Source organism: Erythranthe guttata, chromosome 6, assembly GCF_056151865.1.
Source record: "Erythranthe guttata isolate IM_541 chromosome 6, IM_541, whole genome shotgun sequence".
Classification (NCBI taxonomy): domain Eukaryota; kingdom Viridiplantae; phylum Streptophyta; class Magnoliopsida; order Lamiales; family Phrymaceae; genus Erythranthe; species Erythranthe guttata.
In genome coordinates this window covers 18,711,928-18,737,621 of record NC_142538.1, presented here as the reverse complement: position 1 = coordinate 18,737,621, position 25,694 = coordinate 18,711,928, and the positions used below count along the sequence as shown (strand labels likewise).

Genomic DNA, 25,694 nt, shown 5'->3' with positions numbered 1-25,694 from the left:
AAAAAAATTGAGATTCTATTTAATTCTCGAATCTCGCCAAAAATAAATAATTAGGGAGGTGTCAGCTTCTTTAACTCTCCGAGCCTGGAAGTCTGGGAATGTTGACTCACACGGTTTAATGTGCACTACCATCACTTTTAATGTTCTATAATATAATTTCTCTTTTATTAATTTTAATTTGAATTTCCCTTTTAATAATATATTTCAGTTTCAAACTTAATTTACTCCAACTCAATCTAAATTTATTCAGTCACATAATTAGTAAAATCGAGTATAAATCAAGGTTTTAATCGTCAAATTGTTTTCTGTTAAATAAAGGGGGTAAGTTATATTTTTTAAAGCATAGAGGTAAGTGTTACATATCATATAATACCAATTAAACTGTATTTTACCTTTATAAATACTAGCTTCTATTTCAATACGTAGGATAAGCATATATATTGTATGATTAGTGACAGCCAGTATTTCATCATTAATAGGCCAAATATGCATTAAATTTTTTTTTAGAAAAATAGCATAATACAAAGGCAGTAAGTTATATATATACATATACAGCAGTAAAGAAATTTAAAATTTAAAGGGAGGCCATGGCCCCCTCTGGCCCTATACTAGCCTCCCCACCGTGTATGACCATGCATGCATACTTGTCGTATAAATACGTAGCATTCGTTAAGTGAATAGATTATCAGTTTCGCACGCTAAACTCTCATCTGCAAACCATCCTTTTATTTCTTGAGTTACAGTATCAAGCATTCAATTTTCTTTAACAAGCACGGTGTAGACAAGGAAAAGCAAGCCCAAAAGACACTAGAGTCGAGCAAAAATAGAGAGGGGAACGAAAAAAAAACACGTAAATTCTGAACTCCAATAAACGATACGACGAGTCCAGAAGCACTACAATTTTGGCATTACCCAGAAGAAAATTCATCGCCCTACAAAACATTATACAGAAACAAACAAGAGCTCACTCTGAGTTCTGGTAAAAGATGGAAATTGGCTGCTAGAAATTGCACCGGTAATTTGCGATAATAGAAATAACTGCTCCGAACGAGAATTGCAGTCGTGCAGTGTGGTGTGATGTGTGTATCTTCGACTATTTATTGTGTATGTTTTTCCTCTTAACAACAAAAAAAGGATTCGCAGATTACGGCACTGGCCCACAACCATTTGGCATTAAGACACTATCGATAAACATTAATCAGCCAATTGTCCTATCTTCACTATCTTCACCGTCTTCACTGTCATCACTGTACCAATAGAGACAGTTATATTACAGTCAAATGTTGAACATTTTACAAACTGAGAGCATAAATAGAATTCCAAGCACACGTTAGAGAACATCATGCACATTAGTTGAATAGCCCAATATGTTTCAGATTTAAGTCACGTAAAACAAACGATAAACCAAAAACGGAACAGTTTTTCTTTTAGCACATAATTTAAATATATATAAAGCAATTAAAGATAACCATGCAAGATTAGTTACACGACGAACTTAAATGAACAAAGTTCCTCACCTGTGTTCTGGGAACTTGGCTATTCTTCGAGCATCCAAGCCGGTGATGTATTTTTGTGCAGCCTGAACATATTCTGTGCCTGGAAGATATGTAGGAAATTTATTGTCAGCGGATTCCACAAATTATAATAATCGAGTGATGATAGTACATTTCAGGACAATACGAAGCAAGAAGTATATACCCTTTGACAATTGGAAGCTGTGCAGGGTACATCTTTCAGCCGCAAGCCTAACAGGTGTAGATGAATCCTTTAAGCATTCAGCAAGCGCAGGTCCAAATAATGAAATATGAATTAAGATCCCTTGTGGATTAGCCTACATAAAAAATAAAAATAAAAATTGGTTAGTTTTATTAAACGAAATTGAATAGAAATGCATATTGCGAAGATATTTTATTGAAGGTCGTGCAAAATTTGTACTTTGGAAACTGCTTTCAAAGCACTTAACGCCCTTCTTCTGACTTCACTTGAGTCATCCTGCATTCCCAGTACCACATAGTTCAAAGTTGCAACATGTGCTGAGGTGTTCGAAGGATCGTTTCGGACTTGATATAGTAAAAGTCTTCCAAAAGCTCGAGCTGATGATTCACGAACAGGGAACTGCATATAAACAGTATTAGAACCAAGGCACGTCCAAGAAATATACATTTCCACAAAAATCAAACGATGCAACTTCATCTCAATTTACATGTAAATGAATAAGATTATGTGTTTTAAACCTTATTTCCACAAAAAATAAAACCATGCAGACCAAATTCATCTCCAAGCTTACAAGCTATCTTTGTCCCAATAGAACAATTTTATTGCAAGACTCATTTGAAATAAGGAATAATTATAAAAATAAGGTAGTGCTTAATCTCATTTGAAATCCAAATTATGAAATAAAGTATACCTTCTCATCCTTCAACGATTTTTTCAGAGAATCAACGATGCTTGTAAACGATGGTGCCGCACAAACTATGGCAGCATTATGTCTAAGCATGTATGATATGGCAAGAGTAGATCCATGTCTTGTGGTCCAAGTAGAAGAGGAGGTTGAATCTGCTACTTCAGCTAGTACTTCAGAAACTTGAGCGCTTTCAAAGTACTGTTACATAATTGATCATTGATCATCAACACCAAGAAAACCATTTTCCACGGACTTCAAATGATAATTAAATATTATTGCAACTAGGATCAGAGTTCCTAGAGTATGATAATTTGGAGAATCTGAAAAATAGTAGACTTCATATGGATGTAACCATTCACTTGATTAGACTTCGTATGGAAAATAATAGAAAAATAATAAAGAACTTCATGAACTAGTACCACCACAAATATTTGTATTATAATAATAATATCTCAAAAATTACTCCATTCACCTGTAACGAAAATCCCAAGATGCTAGCTGCAGAACTTCGTATTTGATCATCTTCACTATATATCATATCCTTTAGCTGTGTGTAGACACGAGTTATAACAACACTGCTTATACTTTTTCCGGCATTTTTTATCACACCTTCCAGAGCTGTCAATATGGCCTCCTGAATCGCAACATCTGATGCCTGGTAAGCAATAATGAGCTGGGTTATTCAGAGATTAGCCCAATGTACGGGAAAAAATGTAGTAGTATCATTAGTATTATTGTTATTATTATTATTAGTATTCTTACTATTATTACTATTATTATTAGAACTATTAGTAGCATTGCTATTATTACTATTATTATTATTACTATCATTACTATTACTATTAACTATTATTAACTATTACTATTATTACCTGCAGACCAGATAAAAGATCACCAACTAAAGGATCAATCCTAGTACTGAGAGCACTAAGCTTCCCGAGAGCAAAGGCAGCACTTGATCGAACAGTCCTGCAGAAGAATTCCATTAGGTGATTTATTTACGCATTAAAAGCTGGCATGCCGCTGCGCATGAAATTAACTTTAAAAAATGGGTTAGTCTTCCTAGTTTAAACAATTCATAAAGTGCTAACCTTGTATTATCTTGTAGGCACTTGACGAAAGTTGTTTGAAGTTGGGGAAGAAAAGGCTTCAGGGCCATCCCACCCTTCTGTATTATGATGCTCAAAGTTGACAGGATAGCACTCTTTACTTGCCAAGGAAACCGGTCACCTATGATCCGGATCAGCGGGCTAAAGAAACCAATATATATATGATTAACATCAGCCTTCAACTTACATTAAATACCTCAAAGGTTCACAAGAGGCACATTCAGTTAGGAAAATGATGATTTTGAAAAGAAAATAAGATACAATTTGTGCAGTGATATACGTGTTATATATTGTATTAGAATATTTCTTCGTAGAAAAGGAAAATCAGCAGATAATTATTAAAGTTAATTTCTTTTATAAGGCCATTTTTTTATTTTTTTTCAAAAAAGAAAGGGAAGGGATTTGTAACACATATTTGAAAATCAACGCATGTTCGGTTTCCACGGAAATCCATGGTTTGATAACACAACTAATTCTATATATATATATATATATATATATATATATATATATATATATATATATATATATATATATATATATATATCAGTCTGTTAATCATAGTGATCATTTTCCAGGAAGACCAAATGAAAGTGTATATAAAAGTCCATCTAATTAATAAAATTTCATCTAGTGAAGCAGCTAAGCACATATGTAAATCAAACACGTCCTCAAATAATATGTCATACCCTGTAATAGGAATAACAAATTCTCTAAGGGCTTTCTCGCTTGTCACTTCAATCAATTCTCCAAGCCCCAAAGCTGCTTGTTCCCTTAGTTCAGCTGATCCGTTTATAAGACCCTGACAAATGTAAAATTGATATCAGCTCAACTAAAAAGCCTAGTAAGAGAGTTTATAAGCAAAATCCATAAGAACAAGTGTACGAGTCTATGACAATGAAATTGAATTCACAGTTTGCCACTACAAAAAATTGGTAACCTTTGAGTTTCCGCGAGGTTCAAATAAGTACCTGGAGAAAGATAGGCAGTATAGGTTGGAGAGCTTTTGGGAGACAGAATCCTGGAATCAGAACTGGCCCTCCCTGTATCGATTGAATAAATGGTCACAACTTCACTATTAAGAACTAGTCTTCAACAGTATAAAATTTAACGATCTAAGTTGAAAAAAATAACGTTGAGATTTGATCTATTTACCGGGGAAAAAAATCATGACTGTAAATTACAAATACCCCTCGACATTTTTTTATTTGCAAATTTACATAATAGATGGGGGTTTTATTAAACCTCAACGCATCAGTCTAACAGTATCGTCTTCTTCTGTGTGAAGTGGGAGTTCAAGTCTTAGTGGGAAAAAATAGAAAACAAAAACCTCAAGTGTTTTCACTTCAGAAAGTTAACTGGTATTTTGGGTAATTAGAGCAAATTTAAGGAGGGTCTAACTTTGTAAATCATCCAAACAAACTGTCATAACTTACTTTTTTCTTTCTGCGTTCCTTGTCCCTAGATGTTGACACTGCATCCCGGACAAGCTTCATATATGAAGGAAGAATCTCTTTAGGCACCGAACTTACAACCCTCAACAATGCTTCCCAAGCAACCTGTGGAAAACAACATAAGGTGAAAACTCAAACTTATATAGAAAACAAGAGCCCTGCTTCTTTTTTTATTTACCGCAACTGTAGCAGAATCCGAGTCGCTAAGCAAAATGATCAACGTAGATATCATGTTTGGGGCTTCATCAACCAGATACAATTTGCTATTTTGGAAGAAATAGCCAATCAGGTACGAAGAACTTCTTCTTATTGAAGCCTGTGAATGAATAAGCATTGAATTAGAGTTTCTATATCTTAGCTAAATACTCATTATGCTGACCCAGGGGTGAGTTTGACAATATCACAAGGTCAAGTAAATATAAATCCTGCCTGACTATCAGCGATGCCTTTTAGAAGCTCTGATATCAAAGATTCAGTGCCGTCCTCATCAATCACCAAGACAACCGTTTCTGCAGCCTTCTTTGATAATTGTTGAGCATCCTATAATTTCACAAAAAATACATAAGGCAAATGTAAAGTTAGGCATAAAAAAGCATCACTCACCGACAGAAACATAAACAAGGATATAAATGATATCATTAGACCAAAGTGGGTAATAACAATAAATGCATGAACTCTTATACTGTTCTACTAAGGTCTTTTCTGTGTCATAATGTGCTGTGAGTATGTGGTGTGTGAATGAGGCTATGGAAGATCAATCATTGTGGCAATACTAATTCCGGTAACCTTAGCGGCATAATCAGCTTGAATGGGCGCTAAGATGATTCCTACAATCGAGCAAGACATGCTCGAGAAATAGAAGAAACAGAGCAAAAAGTATAGAGAACAGATGGAACTAAAGAAAAACATCATAAATGAAAAATGGACCAATGCTTGAGATGTTGTAGGAGATCGAAGTTGGTTGATTATATTCCTGAAGGTTCCAAATTATGTATTTGAAAGATATGTTTCAGTTCAGACAACTGGATGATTTCAACATCTACCTTACGTTATACGTTGAGCTGAAATAGGATTGTTAGCCAAGTTTACAATTATTCGTGAATTCAACTCTTGGGATAAAATGCCAATTTAGAATTTTGAGTTGATTTTTATTGATTGAACCTAGAAGCAGAAGCAGCCCTGAATATGTATGAAATGAATATATATATATATGTGTGTGTGTGTGTGTGTGTGTGTGTGTGTGTGTGTGTGTGTGTGTTCGCGCGCGCGCGCAGCAGAGAGAGGGGTGTGTGTAGTCCCACATACCTCAGCACCATCACCCATCGTAGCCAGTAAAGCAGGAAGTATTGTACCAAGGTGGAAATCAAGACCAGATCCTGCAACCTCCGCTAGAGCTCCCAAAGCATGTGCGTTGAGGGCGCTGTAGGCAACCCAAAATATGTTGGTAAAAGACAGATTCTATCTAAATGAAAGGTTCAAAGCAATCTGCAAATTTTGTACGTACGACAATGGAAGTTGAACAAGCTTAGGGAGGATATGAGGTAGCACAGCAGTAGTCCTGACACTGTAATCAACAAGGATGGTTTAATACAACAGCTAAAAAAATGTGTTATATAGACCATATAGAAAGACTTAAAAACATACCTCAAGATTTGCTTGAGGCCATCAAGAGCATTATCAGAAGTCTGTTCATCTTCCAAAGCTTGAAGCAGTGTAGGAACAATTTCATCAATTGCTTGCAGTCCAGCACTCTATATTACCACAAGACAAAAGGAACCTCGATTTTAAGATTTTTATATATTTGGGGAGGACATCATTTTTCGAAGTACCTTGACAGGCATACCTTGTAAAGGGTACTGAATGCTAAGCCTGCAGACTCACGGACCTCGGGCGTGCTGTAAAAGTAGCATTCAAAAGGTCATCAATAACATATGTGCCACATTGTGTATGTTAATAACAAAAAATGATGACATACCTATCACAAAGAGCTGTTCGGATTGTTGGAATCAGCTCATCCATGAAAGTCAGCAACTGACTTTTACCAGCTGTAGCCATCACCTCACTCAGACCAGTGCAGACACCCTGCATGATTCGGCTAAGTTGTTAAAGAAGAAACACAAGATAGAAAACCAAAACAAAAACAAGCTAAACAAAGTCAGAATAACAAATGTTAAATGGGTTAGGCTCATCTCCAAAAGAGCTCAAGGAGAAAGGGCGCCCATTCCACATTAACAATCTAAGAGCCCAACAAATTGGGGACAAATGCAACTACTAAACCAACCATCGCCGCAAACCTGTTCTTAAACTATGTTAAATGGGTTTAGGTTGAAGGAGAGAGGGTGCATATTCCAAATTTCAACATGTTAGAGCCATACCAAGTGCGATGTGCTACAAATGCAACTACTAACAATATATCACAAATTCACAACAATCAATTTATTATTACTATTTGTTACAAAAGTTGCTTGCTTCTTAATACCTATAGTAGAAATTAAATAAGAACAGCAAAATATAGTTAACAGGAATCAAGGAAAGGGAAGAAAGACTCACTTGTCTTCGGCTTGGGTTTGAGTCACGAAGACCCTTCGACAAAATAGGAATAATTAGAGGAAGCACCCTTTCACCAAGCTTCCTAACAAGCTCACCCAATGACCGTCCAGCAACCTGAATACAATAGCAAAACAATTTGGATGTCAATAACGTGTTCACAATACTTCATTTCTTTAATAATCTCATTAGACTGCAGTGATGGATACCTGTCGCCTCTCCGAAGATGATGAAGCCAGAGAAGTGATTAATGTGTTCATCAACACTGGCATTATTTCCTTCAGAGTTTTCGGAGTGTTAGCAACTATAGTCTTCCATACATGCAATGCTGCCTGAATAGGTCACGAAGTTTCAATATTAAAATTCCAATACAGAATAGAAGAAAGCATAACCAATAGCTGAAGTCACAAATTATTTGGCATCACTTTACCTGGCGAACGACTAGGCTGACATCAGTACGAACCATGTATAAGGCAGCAAGAATTTCATTACGTTTATCTCTTCCAAGTACTTCAATAATAGCTCGGCCATGCGCTTCGGTACTAGAACCTTCATCATCACTTCCGCCTTCCAAAAGTGCTTTTCCAGATGTTCCAGCAACCTACATAAGATGGATGATAAGATATCCAGTAGCTTGTATGGGAGAAAGTGATCAGAAAGCAAGCAAAGTTTGCACCTTGAACAAAAGGTCGCCTAATAGTTCCACAGAGCTTTGCCGAATACGCCAATTATCATTGAATATACCATCTTCCACAGCAGGAAGGAGCAGCGGCAGAGATCTGACAAGATCAAAAGCAAAGGCCATTACAAAAGCAGTCTATCAGAACTTGTAACTAAAAGGGCAGCTAAACCAGTAAGAATACAGTCAACTAGCTAAAAAAAGTCATTGTTAAGTTTCTTCTCTTTCTGTTGTAAGAATCATATTGTCTGGCTAACAACACTATTTATTAATCACTACAGCGTACTTCTCAAGCCTATTTCATCCTAAATCATTCAGGAGACATCTATACAATCATATATATATATATATATATATATATATATATATATATATATATATATATATATATAAGATTGTAAGCAAATATGTGACAAATTTATCTCATAATGTCTGGATTGATAGCAGAAATCGGTTATTGATTGTTGTTAGTAGAATTCTTAAAATTTTCTTATAATTGTATGTATTATGTAAGCTTCATTTTCAATTCTCTCATTTATTGGTTCTCCAAGTTAAATATTTCAAGTGAATAGTATGAATGCAGGCCATCCATTTAACCTAAAACTAAGTCAACATGATGAAAGGGGAAGTATAATGTTCATAAGCACATACGTAGTTGCATAATGCTCAACCAGGACATGTCCAGCACTGAGTGCCGCATCTCGTACAGACTCATTCTCATCAGCAAGACCTGGAGGAAAACAATGCACAACATTACTAAATAATTCAAGTAAATACCACATGGCAAGCTGTGTGAGAAGAATTGACTGCCAGTAGGACCTACCATCTAAAATAGAAGGCAAAACTTGTTGCAAATACTTCTGGAACTGAACACCTAAAGACCTCGGCAGATACTGCATGAATGAAGCATAAAGGTAAATTTCATCAAATTATGCAACTCGAATGCAAAAATCAATAAACTCATATACTATTTAACCATATTCACCTTAAAAAGGGACAAGTAACCATCTCGAACTGAAGCCTTCGGATTGGAGCAGTTCCGAATAATGTCAGGTAGAAGGGCCTCAAAATATTCTGTTCCAAGTGCAGCCAGTACCTAGAGGAGGAAGGCAAAGCATAGTTCATTTTATTGTTCCCGAAACAGTTAAAATCCATTTGCCAATGTAGATTTCCAATATCTAAATCAAAAACCATTTCCATTTGTGTTTACAGGTCTATAGCGCCAGTCACAACCGAAAACATCAAAACAAGGAAACAGTTGCCCATATTGCAACTCTAAAATCTGAGTCATACACTTGCAGAGATTTGCTATTGAAGTCTAATATTAATTGAGAACATATTATATCAGCTAAAAAAAATTACTAGTGAGTATTGGCAAAATTGGCATTTTAAAAATTTATCTGTGCCTAAATAGTAACAAAACCAGTGATTAGAGATGTAGACCCACAACAGTGACAGGAACCCTTAAATACCCACGTTCAAAGGGTGTAAGGAAATTTCTGTTTAATGCTTCAAATTGAGAATAGGAAAGAGAAAATGAATTCTAGAGGATTCACCCAGGATATTCATACCTCACTCAGCCCTTGAGCAGCTCCAGACCGCTCAACATTACTACCATCCGACTTCAGAGCATCCAATAACCATTGGACAAGGTCTGGGAAGTTCTCTTCCCCCATTCCTCTTATAAGAGAACCAAGCGCTCTCGCAGCAACTGATCTAACTTCAGGAATTGGATCTACCAAGACCTATTATGTAAGAAAATAATAAGATTTTAATCTAAACTCAACCTTCTTAACTGCTGTCTACTGTAGTCATTGATAAAAGGGTACCTTTTTCACTTCAGGGAGAAGCAAACCTATGTAAGGAATCATATCCTTTGGTTCTGTAACTAATGAACACATGTTTCCTGCTATTTGTGCAGCTTTCTTCTTTGTCTCAGCACTTCTTTCTCTAAGACCTCTGTGGACTATGGGAACCAAAAGTGCAAGAGAAGGAGCATCTACAGTATTTATGAATGTTGTCTGCAATAGTAAGAAGCCATTAACAACACCTAACTTAAATGCAATTCATACAACCATGAAAATATGAATACAGTTAATGTTTTACCTGGAGAAGAATATCAAGAGAATACTTTGTATAATCATTGGGATCTGTGAGACCCATCAAAAGTGTAGGGACGAGAGCAGATATTTCTGGATTTTTAATCACACTTCCAACCTAATTGAAAGGTTACAGTCATAAAAAAAATGCTAAATACAGATGCAGTAATTTAAACTTCAATAATATTCATTTTACCTGCTGAAGGGCTGTTTGCGCAGCTGACTGAACTTTAGGGTGAGTATCCGTAAGGACCTGCGGTACAATCAAGAAAACAGGTAAAAGATATTAGCCCATAAACTTTCAAATGTACTAGTATCAAAGAGAAAGACTAAGAAAAAGTGTAGAAATTTGTTGTTACAGCACAAACCTCAGTCAACTTTGGAACAATCTTGGGAAGACATTGAGACAGTTGCTGTGGAGCACAGAAAGCCATGGCACCTAGTAGCTGTACACTGCTTTGCTTTGTTCTCCAAGCTTTATCGTCAAGGCCCTGAGATGTAAGTAAACACGAAGGATAGAGCCAACATATACCTCAGTTTTATCAAAACAACTTAAGTTGCGAGATACAATCATTTTGAAGGTAGAAAAAGACAGATAACAAGGGTCAAATTTCAAGGTTTTTTCCTTAGCAAGTCAACTGAAAACAGATGGATTTAGGTAGCTAACAGTTCAGTTACACTTGTAAATCCGTATTCCATATGACCAAGCAAATTCTCTGTTTTGACCTATGTGAGTCGGGATTCTATAAACAAACGGCAGAAAACGAATCTCAAGCAGTTTCTGATTTAGTAATATCAAATTCATTAAAGAGATCAGTATCCAAAGATTAAGACCTTTAAGAGGGATGGAAGAACAAGTTTGACCCCATGAGCACTAAGTTGAGACATCATTGCACGAGATGCACCTTCAGCGGCGTCTCGAACAGCAGCGACTGGATCGGAGAAGGAAACCAGGAGAAGGGGCAACAGTTGGATCACATATCTGAAAATAAAAATATGGGAGAGGGGAGTTCCTGTCACATTCTATCAGGATTAGGTCTTTCAGATGATAATCTCTATACACTTACGGTTCAAATAATCTTCCCAGCTTTTCGCAGAAACACTCAAATGCCAGCAAAGCTCCTTCTCGGCTTTTGGCAGAACTTCTGTAATACAAATAACTAGCTAGTAAATTTTCACTGATTCACAAATCCTGCTAAGGTGAATAAGTTCCATCATCAATACGAAAAGAATTATCAAAGATGATAAAGGAGCACCGAAACCAGAATGATATGCGCATGTCTCTGCATTTATGTATAAACGAAGAGGAAAAACAAAAACCCAACTATCATCTGCTATGAAAGTTTGTAATTGGATATATTTGTAAGAGGTATCCTTGTATATCAAGAAACTCTGGTGGCGGTTTTCATTACAGGAGGTCCCTGTAAGGTAACTGTGTGTTGGACAAACCTTACAGGAGGTCCCTGTAACTAATTCACATTAAATAAAATATTTTTCATATTGGAATTCTTTAGAAAATTTTAGCAATATAAACTTGAATATTGAATACATTGAAATTGTTAGAACGCATGGTCCTTAAAAAATGGGTATTACTAACAGATAAAACAGGAATATAGAAACAAACGAGTATAATAAGATTTACGTAAATGAGAACATTTCCTTTATAGACCATCCACACAAAGTATGAAAAATTATCAAGTCTACGTTGTTTTAGAAAATGCTATTTGCGGTCACAAAATTGCTATTCGCGGTTTCTAACAAAACCCCCCAAAACTTTTAAAAATATCAAAACCCCCCCCCAAAACTACAAATAGCAAAAAAAAAGAAAAAAAAAAATCGAAAATTCGAAATCAAGCTTGAAGAAGGGTTGGGCTTCGATTTTTTGATGTAATTTCGACTCTTTTATGTGTAATATGCATTGGGTAGGTCGATTACGGGACCAATTTCATGTTAAAAAGCCCTACAAATCGATTTGTAGGGCTTTTTTTTTTCGCAAAAAATGGTTCCGGGCGTTCGTACACGCCTTGGGCGCCCATCTTGGGCGTTCGACCATTTAAAAAAAAAAAAAAAAAAAAAAAAAAAAAAATTTTGCACTGGACGCCCAACTCGGGCGCCCAAATGCAGCTTGCACGCCCAACTTGGGCGTGCACTGCATAAATGGGCGCCCAAGTTGGGCTTTTACGCGTTTTGGGGGGGTTTTTGGATTGTTTTGGAAAGTTTTGGGGGTTTTAGTGTAATAAAATATTTTTTTGGGGGGTTTTGTTGAAAACCGCAAATAGCAATTTTCAAACCGCAAAAAGCAATTCCCGTTGTTTTTCATCATGGGTGTGGTTTATAAATCTGATGATTAGAATGGCAACTCATGCAAAGCCACATGTTAAGCAAAAAGGTACATAAAAGATCAAAATTTGATTTTTTTTTAAGTAATATCGGCCTCCATAAGATATATAGTTAGAAACACCAGCAAATAGAAATTTCACAACTTCAGATTTGATAATATCAAACCGATATTGCAATAAAGATATTCTACTGCTGAACAAGATAAAAATTGACATGAAAACAGACCTGTCTGAAAGACCATCACGCAAGGTTATCATAACATTATACTTCTTCAAAGACGATATTCTAAATCCTTTAACCACTCCAGCTAGTCCAAATGCTGCTCCGCGACGCTCACCGTATTTGTCATTCTTCATCAGCTGACCAAGCAGTCTGGAAATCAGAGCTGCTGCTTCTTCCTGGTTACATATTACACCATAAGTTTAAATTACTCAAGAAAAGGTAAATAAACCAAAGGACAGGAGAGATCAAATCAGTAACAGAGACACAATAGGTGAATAGAGAACACAAATTTCAGATAAATCTCATAAGAGCCAACTACAGAAACTGAGCTAGAAGTATTCAATCTAATAATATATATGGGCACAACTCATTTTTTCGGGGTCTTATTTTTCAAAACCGGCCCAAAAAGTTTCACATTCCAATATAAATATTTCATAATGCACAACATAGTGTGGAAAGGGTCATAGTTCATAAAAATAGCAACAATTACTCTAGCCAGAGACTTAGGCTGAAATAGCAGTGTACCTCCTTTGATTGCATTAACGGGGAAAGGCAGGTGGAAACTGCTCGCTGTACAGCCTCAGAAGGAGTGTTCAACACTTCCAACAACTTCTCCACAACAGTATGAACTTTTGGGTCATCCTGATATACGAGACAAATCCAAGAAAAATATTAGGGGTACATGTAGTTTATTCTGAGACAGCTTCTATAAGGAAAGGCTAAGACCTTTGATAAATGCTTTGCCAATGCTCCTGTGAAGACAACCACACCTTCACGTACCAAATCGTATTTTTCCTCATCTGATGCCTGCAAAAGAATTTCATAGATAACAACCAGAAATCAAACTAAATTTCATTAAGTTGATTTCACGACTCCGAAGGGCCTGAGAAAAATTACATAATAGCACAAATACAAACGTTTAAAATAAAATGAGAAATAAAATATCTAGACAGTTTCAAAGTTAAAATCCTATAGCAAGAGAAAAGAAATAGATGATAGGCAAGCATGAATGATTAGGAAGGCCAATGACCTTTTTGTTCAAGAAATTCTCGAATATTGGAAATAGCAAAGAAACATTATCTCTTCCATGCTTGTCAATAATCATAATACCAGCATCAACCATTCGTCCTCGAACATCCGCATTGGGATCAGCCTAGAGTCAAAAGGTTCACAGACCAAGTTTAGTCAGATCGCAAAGAACAAAATTTAATCAAAAATTTTATTAGACCATATAAGTGGAATTCCATATAGCACAATAACATTCCAAATAAGTGATATTACCAAAGCTCGTGATATCAAAAATGTCATCACAACAGGAAGATCTTTGGTTCGAAGAACATCTGACACGCAAAGTAAAGCCAAAGCAATTCCTTGTCTACCAAGCCAACCAGCATCAATGTTCTCCTCACCAAATCCAACATCACGGAGGTATAAAGAAAACAAAGTCGACAGAGATTCCTGAATTATCACCGTCAGAATATGTGAAAACCAAATTGTCATTTTTATCATACGTTAGAAAGTTGAATTAGTATTTTACCTGTATTGTATCAGGATTTTCATCCAAAGCAGCTGCGAGTGCCTCTGCTGCAGCAACTCGAACATTATAGTTAACATGCGACAGTGCTTTAAAAAGCCCAGAGTAATCGGTACCAAAGTCATAACGGTAACAATCCCATACATCCTCAGCCACTTCCACAACTGACTGAACCGAAGAAGTACAAATTGAGACCTTACTATTAGGTGTCTTTAATCTTTGAACAAATAACAAAAGAAATTCAGCAACATTAACTTTGTTAATTTGTCTTAGTGATGGGTAATGCCTCAAAACTTCTAGCAAAATGATACAAATGATATTTCGTTTGAAATTGAGGTTCATCGAAGATCCTCAACGTTTTCCAATATGAATTTGAGTTGATCCAAGTAAGATACCATTTTAAGTTTACCCTGTCTCCTTTTTTTTCTATTTCCAGGAATCAGAAAAGAGTCATGGAACAATTGTTGTCTCGGTAATCATCACACATAGCACAAACAAACATAAGACAAAAGGAAGATTATTGTATCTAATCCATGATAGAGCAGATACTCTTACACATCTCATACTACAAAACCAATCAATAAAAGGAAGAGGAATCAAGCCACTGCCCTCAACATGTTAATCACTCTTTGTCAAATGTGAGCTACTGGGATGCAGTAGATATCTAAATTACAACACAGTTCCAGAACCACAAAATAAACACTCTGGCTTGATTGAATAGTAACTCTTCCCGATAAATGCCACATAGTCCATAATATATCACGTCTACGAGATATAACAGATGAGCATAAATTGAAGTATAGATCCATTAATATATTATGAGAAATAAAAATCAACACCTTTTCTGGGTCATGCAAAGCAAGCCATATGCGTGTCGCAATCTCAACATCTTGGGGAATCGAACAATTGGAGACAGCAGGAATGCACTTTACAGCACTTAAACAAGCTATTCTAACATGAATGTCTTTAGCATAAACGCCTGATAAAGCCTGTCCAAAAAGAAAGTGAAATAATATGAGCATAAAGGTCATAGAGAGACAGACTGTCAAGTGAATTAACAACAAGTGAAGCCATACAGGTGCTACTTCATCGGGTCGTAGACCCAGACACAACTCATTCAATGTTGGGCCAACAGATCTTTTGTATGCAGGAACTACACCTAGAACATAGTACAAAACCTGCAAAGTATAAGACATGTAACATAAGAACCACAAAATTGACTGACAAGCATGCAGTAAAATGTGCTACTAAAATCAAGGTCGTAACTGATAGCATTTGAATCCTTGGGAGAGGTAAAATAGGATCCATGTGCAAGAAAAGTATCTGGAGAATATCATCATGAAGACCTGTCTTCTTAGGAGAAAGCAGTATCCTCTCAATTACCTGCGCAAAAAATTGAAAGACTATAGAACCTATTGAAAATCATGAACATAAGAGTTAAAAATAAAGAAAGATTTGGAATTATTTACCGGAAAAATAAATGTAAATGAATCAACAGGAAGAGGTCCAGATTTGCAAGAAATGGTTAGGCCACTGAGTAAACGTTCAAAAAGACCCAAAGATGGTCCTCCATTTGCTTCCCCTTCGCCTACAGATGGAAATAACTCCCACAAGACACTAGTTTCTTCTATGGCAATCAGTCGTAAAGCAGTTGCAATCTCAAGAGCCCAATTGCAAAGAGGGTCGACAGTACATTTTGAAAGTTTCACCAACGTCTCGAACGCAGCATCACCAACGATTGGCGAACCAAGTAAAGGATTGACGAACTTAACCTAAAATAGGAGATAATAATAGAAAATAGTTCGTCACAAAAGCAGTTATAAATTCTTAAAGCTGCCAGACTAGGTGAATTTATGCATATTAACAAATTATGATGATAAATTATGTAGAAAATGTTAAACAGAAGATCCTAGTTGGCCACTAACGACTTTGTGTTTGAGTTAAGATGGGACATTATGTTGCATGCATACCCACATGTATCCAACAGTTGTTGGAGTATCATGGCACACAGGAGTCAGAAAAAAATAGCTGACATAAGAAGAGTATCCTTTACTCCCTATAAATTATTTTAAGAGGTGTTGAAAGAAAATTAATCGGAGATGCTACGATCAGCATCATATGTTTCCATAAAATCTTTCATAAATCATGCCCACTACTGAAACAAAACAAGCTAAATACTTCAGATAAACGATATCATTGACAGTGTAACTATCAGTTCAGCTAGAGCTAGTATAAGTATCTATCGAAAAAACATGCCAATAAAAATGAAAAAACAAACAAGAACAAGAACTAACCGAAGAAGGAAGTTGGCTATGTGTAAATACGGGATTAGCTAAAGCCATTTCTCCCAAACCTTTGAGCATCAATGAAACATTCTGCTGAATTGACATGACCTTCTCACGAATGTGACTCTCTTCTCTAAGCTGCACTTCACGAGCTTCTTCTTTTGCTGTTTTTGTCTTCTCTAGAAATATTAAACGAAATAAAGACAGTTACATATAAATTCAATTCAGGAGCAAGTGAATCTCAAATAAGTAGAACATGAGTAACTTGCCAGTTTTCTTTATTGATTTTGCGGCATCTTTTTTCCCAGCACCAGCAACCTCTTTATTGGTTACATCACGCCTTGTAGAATGATTTGAGCTGACAACTGAGTGATTAGAGCTAACCTGATCCTGAACCCATGCATGTCTAAGTTATGAAACACAACATAAACGTTCTTATATTTCTCAGTGACAAGGTTCCATCATATTACCATGTCATCATCGTTATCATAAAGTCGAAAACGCCCTTTTGCTTGCCTCACATTCTTGGGCTTAACAGACTCCGCAATATAAACACCTTGCTCAGTTGAAAGCATTCCTTCAGGAGTACGAAAAATCTGTACATAACGATTTCATTCACTAATCAGGCATGCCTTAAAGTCACAGAACTAGCATTACCACAAAAATAATGCAATGCAATAACACCAGACTTTGCAGAAATAAGCTAATTTGGGATACTTCAGCACATAAAAAAAGAAACCAAACATAATCAGAGCCCAGAGACAACTGGTTACTGCATGAATGCCCAACAACAGAAACACTAAACCGTCTGTGCAACCATTCAAAGCATTCAAACATACTGACAACATGAAACAATGAGTAGCATTGCAATGAGAGCTAGAAAAATATAGATGTATTTCCTCTATCATGCATAAAACTCCTCTAGGATGTTTAGTGGTTCAATCAATAATACTCTATCACCAAAAATATTTGCAGGCCATTTTGTTGTTTCCTTGATGATTATACATGGCTCTTAAGTTTATGCACGAAACTTGCTAGAGAAATCTGATATGAGCCACCGAGTTCTGTAGGTGTAAACTGTAAAGCATCAAATGTAATGGCCTATCTTTGTCTGATTATAAAACAGAAGAGACACAAGCAGCATATTATGAATTTTGTTCTTTTTTTCCTAAAAGGAGGAGGATAGTTACAAGTTCCCTAATTCCCCTCCGAGTGACTCGAACCCATTACCAAAACCCACTTCAAGATCAAAATTTAGCACTAACCTATGTTACTAATTTTTGGAGCAAAACAATGCAGAAACTACAGACATGAGCTCTCCGAATCAAAGCACATATAAAGCGAGACTACTCTCATCACTTGCATCCAACCCGACTAGTACTGACGCAATTTTATGAACATTAAAATAGCCATGCCCATGCAAAAGGAAAAAAACAAAAACAGCACAGATACCCATTGTTTCGGTTAAGATTAAAGGAATAAAAAAAACTGACAACCAGAAGACACAAAGATGATTTCTACTGTGTGATGATAGTCTAATACAAACAAAATTAATAAAACACTAAATTTGAACTTTTTGTAACTAAACTAATGAAGTGGTAAGTCATAGATTGACCTGAATATCAGTTTCTGAGAGTTTGTCATGCGCCATACGATCTGGAAGGTTGATGAAGTGCTGCAGAAGTAATTACATAGTAAGAGCCACACAAACAAATTAAACCATGTTCATGAAACTACTAGAGAGGAACAGGTGTTCCAAACCTTTTCAAACTGTGCGTACGTATCTCCTGGCATAATAGACATCATAGTTGACAAGGAATTTATAGCCGCTTCTTGTTCCAGGTAATTAGGATTCATCAATCCCTTCGATCCTAATAAGCCCTTCATGAACATAACACAACTTTACAAAAGATATAACATATCTGCTGCGATTCTCACAAGAAAACATCCATGTCTATGCCTTCCTTTATCAAAAATAAGACAATAATGGAAGTTTTCTATGAGTTCACTGAAAAGTAAATATTTGCATCTTCGCGTTATCTTATTATTAATAAAAAGTCCATAATGGGGGTTTCCATACTAACAAAATCTCCAGTTCTTTCAAATTCTTTAATTTAATCATCAACCAAATTAGTAGACAAATTTTAACTTCATTGAATTACTGAGGCCAAAAAAAAGGTAAGCGAACAAACCAGAAAAGAAGATGCAAGGATAATGACAAAATAAAAGGTATATTAGCAGAATACTAGTACAAGCAAAGAATATAGAGGGTCTAATAGACTACTACTAATCCCACAACACTAAAATTATTTGAAAGCAAATTCGAAGCTGCAAATTATAACTATGAAAAGTGACAAGGCAAAAGTTATTACATTTCAAGTGAGAAAAAAATGAAACATTCTCTCAGGAAAAACTAATAGTTCCAACTTCAGATGCAATTACCTCGCATAATTTGGCAACATTAGCAGTAACAAGACCAATCACATCAAAGCCCAACTTCTGCAAACATTTCCGCACCCTCTGGAGAAAAAAGGAAAGACCATGAGCAGAATGATAGAGTAAATGATGACGCATACATCATAAATGCGGGAAAAAATATTGACCCTGAGAATTAACAAACTTAAATACACTCTACTAGTTGAATCCAAAAGCAATGAGAAACCTATTTGTATTTCAATGTCTTAAGATGTAAATTTTATTACCCCCTAACAAGGGAAGACGAGCATCTCTTAATGCCAAAAATATTTGATACTAAAATAGGTTGAATACTAATTGTTGCAGAAGAAAATTTCAGTGTCCGGGACAAGCAAGACCAGCAAAAAATCTTCTGTTGAAAATCTCATAAATGTAAAACATACCCTCCAAACTGCGTCTTTTTTATGAGTCCCGACAATATGCGGGTGATGTGAGCAAAACAGGAGCTGCAAACAAGCATCCGGTGTGCTAGCTGAAACGGCAGATGCAAGTACAACTAATGCCTTCACCAAAACCTCAACTGGTGGAAGGAATGGAACTTGAGAATCTAACACATTGTCTGTATCACTGAATACCAAAAGTATGAAAAAAAACATTTTCAGTTAATAAGTAAATGAACATGATTAAAGCAAGATATGTAAAGCTAGAGCGAAGCAACTCAATATGGTAAAGTGGAAGTTACTTGATTGTGAATTACCATACAGGAAACAACCAGAAGATATCAATAACACAGCAATTTAAAAGGAACAATTGTTTTTAACGACGTAACCCGCAAAATCATAACAGTCAACTGGCTGAAAAACACCCTAAGACACAAAAGGCAGAAAACATGCCAGCATACACAGACCTTTAATTATATAATACTTAGTACTAGTGAATCCAAGGCCCATTAAATTAAAGCAGACAAGCCTGCAAATAACCTTGAATATATAGCATTTGCCATTAAACTTTCAGGTTGCCACTAAGTTTAAAATTTGCCTTACATAATACTGAACATGTGAGAATCTACACTTACACTGAAACTTCCAATATTCTCCTGGATCCACCTTAGTGTAAAACATAATCATGCAAATCACAACTTTACAATTAAGGAACTAAACTAGTATTCATAAAGTTGAATAATAGGAACTAAACTACTATTCATAAAGTTGCATAATAGGAACTAAACTACCATTCACAAAAATGGATGAGTATCTCTGCTCATGATTCATATGGGCAACCACAATCACCTTTCAGGGTAGAAAGTTGCATATCAATTTTAGTCTTTCACAATAAAAAGCTGATTTGGACATTTTATTCTTTTACCCCAAGGCTCAGACATATCAAGTAATCTGCCGAAGTGAACTAACACAGAGAACAAAATGAGGCAAATAAGAAGAGTGATTAACAATAGAGTTCCACCTCATATTAAGAAGAGTTGCTTTTTCTCCTACAGCAGAGAGGTAACTGGAAAATTCAAGTACAATAGCCTCAGATATTAGAGGAGATGCAACAAGAATCTTCTTGGTAATGCCATGAGCTGCTTTCCTTATGTCCCAATTTGGATGACAGAGCATAAACAATATAAACTGAAACATGACAGAAAACCAATGAATAACAACTAAATCATTACAATATATGAACTATGTATTAGCATAATAATTACCTGCATGAAAGCTTTGGAAGAAAAATTCTCCAAGAGCCTGTAGCACAAAACACAATTAAGTTAATTTCAACATTTGGATCTTAAATTTTGTCAGCTCATATATAAATCTTTTCCATCAGTTCCAACTTATTCACCTACAAATTATGAACACAATAGCACATTTATATTGAAATTATACGAGAGTAAACACAGAAGATGATGAATTGATGCCCAAATAAAGGTTTTTCAGCACACAATACCAAAGCGAGAATCATATATGGATTTGAATGGAAGGATAAATGGCACAAAATTGTATATTTCGGAAACGAATAAGATTTGTAATTTAACAACGGAGTCCAGCACTGCCACATAAAGAATAAAAGTATACCTTTGGGGATAATCAACAAGCAGAGCCTCAACAAGGTCAACGCAAGCCATCAAGTCTTCAACTGATAATTTGGATGTCTGCAAACCAAAAGAAAACAAGCTTGACAGTTTTAGAGAAGGGTCCGAAATGTAAAGCTAAGAGCTGATTTGGTTTCATTTTCAGACTCCAGTTTTCCTAATTTGGTTAGCCGTAAGTTACTTATCTTTAACTTAAGAATACAATAAACTAAATACTGACCAGAGGAATCGGAATAATTGTAGGTTCATTCTGCAATATCAACTGCCAAATCTTCTCCTTGGTCACAGTTTCATCTAAAGCAAATGAAATATATGAGAAACACAATGGAAAGGATTTGATGTTCATGAGGGGAGAATAGGCAACAAATATTGAAAAAGATCATGTAAGCACCTGCTTTGACGTCAACAGCAGCAATTTTAGCCACACATAGAAGTGCATAAATACCGTCCAATCTCTGTGCAGCTTTTGTAAAACCAGTTTTGACTAGTTGGAGAAGAGGCAGCAGTAAGGATGACATCTAGCATACACATAGAGATTGAGCTAAATAACACAGAATACTTGGAACAGCTAAGACAAACAATACAGATTAAACCCCACTTAATCTCACCCTTATAACTGCATCAGTATTTTTGCATATTAATCGCAGACAACGAAGATGACCCCTTCTCAGTGTTTCCTTATCTTTGAGCCCAGAGACAATGAAAGTAACTAGATCCACGGAAATCGCATCTGCTGATTTTACAGCCCAAGATGCTAAACAGGACAAAATTGCAAGCTTTGCCTCTTCATTTCCTGCACATGGACAAATCTAATTTAGGAGGGAAAACAGATCAGTACTTTCCCTGTCTGTTGGAGAGCACAATATCATTTCTGGAGCACAAATACATAGAGAAATCAAAGTCAAATAAAATAACTAACTAACTTAAATAAAAAAATCATCTTACACGTGCATGTGTATAGATGCACGTATAGGTAGATTTCAAGTCAAATACCTACCATCCTCCTTGTAACAGGACAACAGAAATCCACATACAGTTGGTGACAAGCTACTGAAATATTTTCCTTCAGGAGCATATGAAATTTCTCTCAATGCGTTAATCATGCCAAATCTCTGGTATGGAAATGTAAGTCTGCCTTCCGAACCTGTTCATAGTCAGCTGGTGAGAAGATCATGAACCAAATATCTAGGAACTACCTAATTGCAAATTGAGAAGTCACTACTATCACTAGTAAGTAATAGTATTCAACAAAAGATAAATATCAGAACACTAACCTCCCATTACAGATTTGACAGCACTAAACATAGCCTCTACAGCATCAGGACTGCTGGACTTTTGGCTCAAGCACCTAACTATGGCTAAAGCAGCAAGTCTTCTTCCTTCATCTGCATGTCTAGCTTGTGGTAATACCACTCCAAGAATTTCAATGGCATATTTACTCATATCAAGGTTAACAGATTTCAGAAGAGCTACAATTGATTCGAGGACAAGCTCTGGATTCCGCTTCAACATCTTGACAGCTGATGGCAGTATAGTGCTCTTAAAATCTTCATGTGACAAACGATTAAATAGCGGAAGGAAAGCTCCACTGAGTCCCTCTGTGGGCTTCTCCTTGGCATTTAGAACTGCTTTAACGTATATGTCAAGAAATGTGTCCTGTATAACCAACAAAAAACATTAAGCATACATGGAGACATCTTAGCAGCATAATGTTATATACCAAAATATGGATGGGTAAGGAAAGCTTACCTTCCATCTATCAAATGAAGCGGGATTCACATTCAAATAATCAAGCATCAGATATATTAACTCTGGACTATCTTTATACGGTATCCTTCCGTCTTTCAATTCCTCCATGTATGTTTTGTATATATCTGGTGACTGAACAGAAAATGCAGAATATTCAACTAGAAATTAAATAAAATAAACTTCAGAAAGAAGTCAAACAAAATTATTCACAAAAATAAAGATGGACCTTAGTGAACAAATGAAAAAGTGTTTTTCTACAAGCCCTTCTCATACGAAATGATTCTTGCATGACATTATGAAGTACTGATGCCTGCGCTTGGGCTACTCTACACAGTGCATTCTTTGATAACAAGGCAAACTGACTATGAATTAAGAGGAAACATGACCACTTCAGAAGCCTGTAACCTCCTGTCAGTGATTGGAATCTTGAATGCCTTTCCATGGCCTGTACAAGGGTGGCTGCAAAACTTTTAATAAATGCAGCTTCAGTTAAAGCTTTAATAATAACATCGTCCACAGCTTTCCTTGATCCACGGTCATCATAGATGGATAACGTTTGAAAAAGTAGATCGACCAACAGTGATACAAACTCGGTAGTCATCTGCGAAGAGCCTGAAGAACCACATGTCAGCAAATAAGAAAATATTATCTACATACAGAAACTGCACAAAGAAAATCATTAACACTGAATACTAAATCGTGATTTTAACCTTTTTTTTACATATATTTTAACCTTATGGTAAAACAATTTTAAATTTTTTGTAACATGTTAATTGGAGGAGAGGTAACAAAGCAGTCTGATAGCAATAACCTTTTCAACTTCATACTGCAAGATATTGGTTATTTGTGCAGTTTACGTACAATTAAACTTCAGTAATTGCAGATTGTATCCTTGGAACACCAAAACCTTAATCAATGATGACTTGGGGGGTAGTCAGTGCAAGATTTGGTAAGTCATTAAATCAGATTGTATGTTCCTGCAAACTACGCCATTGTTCCTAAAACTTTCTGAGCACCTAGCCTTTACAGTGGACAACCTCAAAAAAATAAGAATATCTCTATCATCCATTACAGCGACATTTAAGCATAAGCTGAGGTATACATAATTGCTTAATTTAGAAAATTTCCCATAATTTGACATATCTTGAAATATCAATGATGGATTCTAGAGCATCATTGTACCATTTTAGGACTATCAATGAGACAATCCAATTTGAAGCTGCTCATCTCAGTTTGATAATTTTCAGGATGAAGATACTAGGAGAGCAGAACAAATTTAGCTGAGCGAATTTGGTGTCTCTAAGTTTTACATGAGTTTTACCTTCAAGAAAAAAATAGCTAGAAAAAATCCATCCCTTGGAAAGAATAGCTCATATTATTCCAGGTCAAGTGCTAACACAAATGAGCTCAACTCAGAAGGAATATTTGATAACCCCAACCACAGTTTACCGGTTGCAAATATTACAAAACCTATGGGACATCCTATATATGTCTGTGTAAGTGAAGAAGAAACATAGTTTAGCAGTTTTAAACATAGAAGAAATGGTACACAAGGCATAGTTAATAAAAAATGTTCCTCCAATTCCGCCTAAAGGAAACGAAAAAAAAAATGAGGCGGCCCAAGCATATACTTCTCTGCCAATAAAGCATTATTTTGTCCAAGAATAGGATTGCTTCTACTACCTTCTACATTGATTCAAACGAGATGGTTTCTTCATTAGTACTAACCTAGACGTTCACGATGGATTGGTAGGATATTGATTACACTTCGAATTGAGTTCAAAATGAATGAGGCAGTAGTGCCTTGGGGGATGGATATAAATGATTGGCTTTCTAACCAATCAGCATGATTTTTGTCACTTCTGCAATTGCGGAAACTGGAGTATAAACAGAATAACTATAAATTCCACCGTTTACTGCACTTATTGGATAAATTATACACCAGCCTCTGTTATTTGACTTATTGATAACATTCAAATATAGGTAATAACATGTTTTCAAAATCAATGAAGGGTAAAACTACACTAGAAGACCAATCCATCAAACATGTATCATTAAGAATTCGGTCACCCGCAGAAAAACACTATTACACACATGAACGACGAGTCTAAACTTCTCTGATGACTTATTGGGGGAGAAAATGCTACCGCAGGCAAAGAGCGAAAGAACTCAAACACAGCCAGCCGCGGAAGAATTTCAATTCCTCCAAACAGATTACGCAATAAAATTCATCGCAGCAAGCATTCAACAAAAATTCAGGCACAGCTTGCATGTATGCGTTCGATAACAGTCAATGGTTTTAAAATAGCATCGGCGATGGTACCTGAACTGTTGAGGATGGCGGGAATCTGGCGGCCGAAGATCTGAATGCGGCGGGTGGTGGACGGTGTAGAGACGGAGGGAGCAATAGCCAACAGTGACTCCATTGGATTGGTACCGTTGGACGCCATTGGAGTGGATGAGAGCTCCTGAGCTTTAGGGTTTTAGGAGTTGCAAGCGGAGTGGACAAAAAGGGCAGAGTGTAGTGTGCTCACGCCTTTTATATATCGAAATTATTAACTGAGGTAATAAAATGTAGAGAAATTGAAGTGAGGTTTTAATTATGGAAAGTGGAAACTAAAACGTTTTCTTTCATTTAAAAAATTTCAATGCTCTTTCTGGATTTAATTATGGACCAAATTTTGTTTTTAATTTTTTATTTTCTTTTATTATTAAAAAAATTACTCTAAATTATTTTTGTAATTTCAACTAAAAATTGGTCGATTATT

General features: G+C 35.9%; 1 protein-coding gene across 1 annotated transcript; it reads right to left on the bottom strand.

Moving 5' to 3' along the window:
• Positions 1-840: 840 nt before the first annotated feature.
• On the bottom strand, positions 841-25,563 carry ILA (putative protein kinase regulator ILITHYIA). Its single transcript, XM_088820157.1, has 60 exons — positions 25,250-25,563; positions 23,153-23,538; positions 22,927-23,058; positions 22,452-22,833; positions 22,175-22,321; positions 21,786-21,970; positions 21,569-21,695; positions 21,398-21,471; positions 21,161-21,237; positions 20,794-20,830; positions 20,550-20,716; positions 19,532-19,715; positions 19,116-19,193; positions 18,435-18,554; positions 18,289-18,348; positions 17,144-17,269; positions 16,943-17,063; positions 16,683-16,852; positions 15,858-16,160; positions 15,655-15,771; positions 15,465-15,566; positions 15,228-15,377; positions 14,392-14,556; positions 14,136-14,312; positions 13,885-14,007; positions 13,581-13,661; positions 13,380-13,496; positions 12,858-13,030; positions 11,360-11,437; positions 11,127-11,274; positions 10,661-10,783; positions 10,489-10,545; positions 10,300-10,410; positions 10,023-10,214; positions 9,765-9,938; positions 9,179-9,289; positions 9,017-9,086; positions 8,845-8,923; positions 8,191-8,293; positions 7,945-8,115; positions 7,724-7,846; positions 7,518-7,631; positions 6,943-7,049; positions 6,811-6,862; positions 6,612-6,718; positions 6,472-6,531; positions 6,273-6,387; positions 5,397-5,507; positions 5,146-5,283; positions 4,950-5,072; positions 4,485-4,556; positions 4,203-4,315; positions 3,496-3,654; positions 3,277-3,373; positions 2,877-3,059; positions 2,408-2,602; positions 1,936-2,115; positions 1,699-1,831; positions 1,518-1,596; positions 841-1,247 (listed from the first exon to the last, which is right to left on the bottom strand). Exons 1-60 carry the CDS (start codon positions 25,374-25,376, stop codon positions 1,199-1,201), a joined length of 7,935 nt encoding a protein of 2,644 aa, XP_088676283.1. The 5' UTR covers positions 25,377-25,563; the 3' UTR covers positions 841-1,198.
• Positions 25,564-25,694: the final 131 nt, after the last annotated feature.

Excerpts from the sequence above, each read along its gene's own strand:
- ILA (XM_088820157.1), bottom strand. The coding sequence starts at position 25,376 with ATGGCGTCCAACGGTACCAATCCAATGGAGTCACTGTTGGCTATTGCT. Across the intron at positions 19,194-19,531 it reads AAAAAGACGCAGTTTGGAGG|AGGGTGCGGAAATGTTTGCA; the intron begins GTATGTTTTACA and ends TTTTTTCTCCAG. Across the intron at positions 7,847-7,944 it reads TCAGCCTAGTCGTTCGCCAG|GCAGCATTGCATGTATGGAA; the intron begins GTAAAGTGATGC and ends TGACCTATTCAG.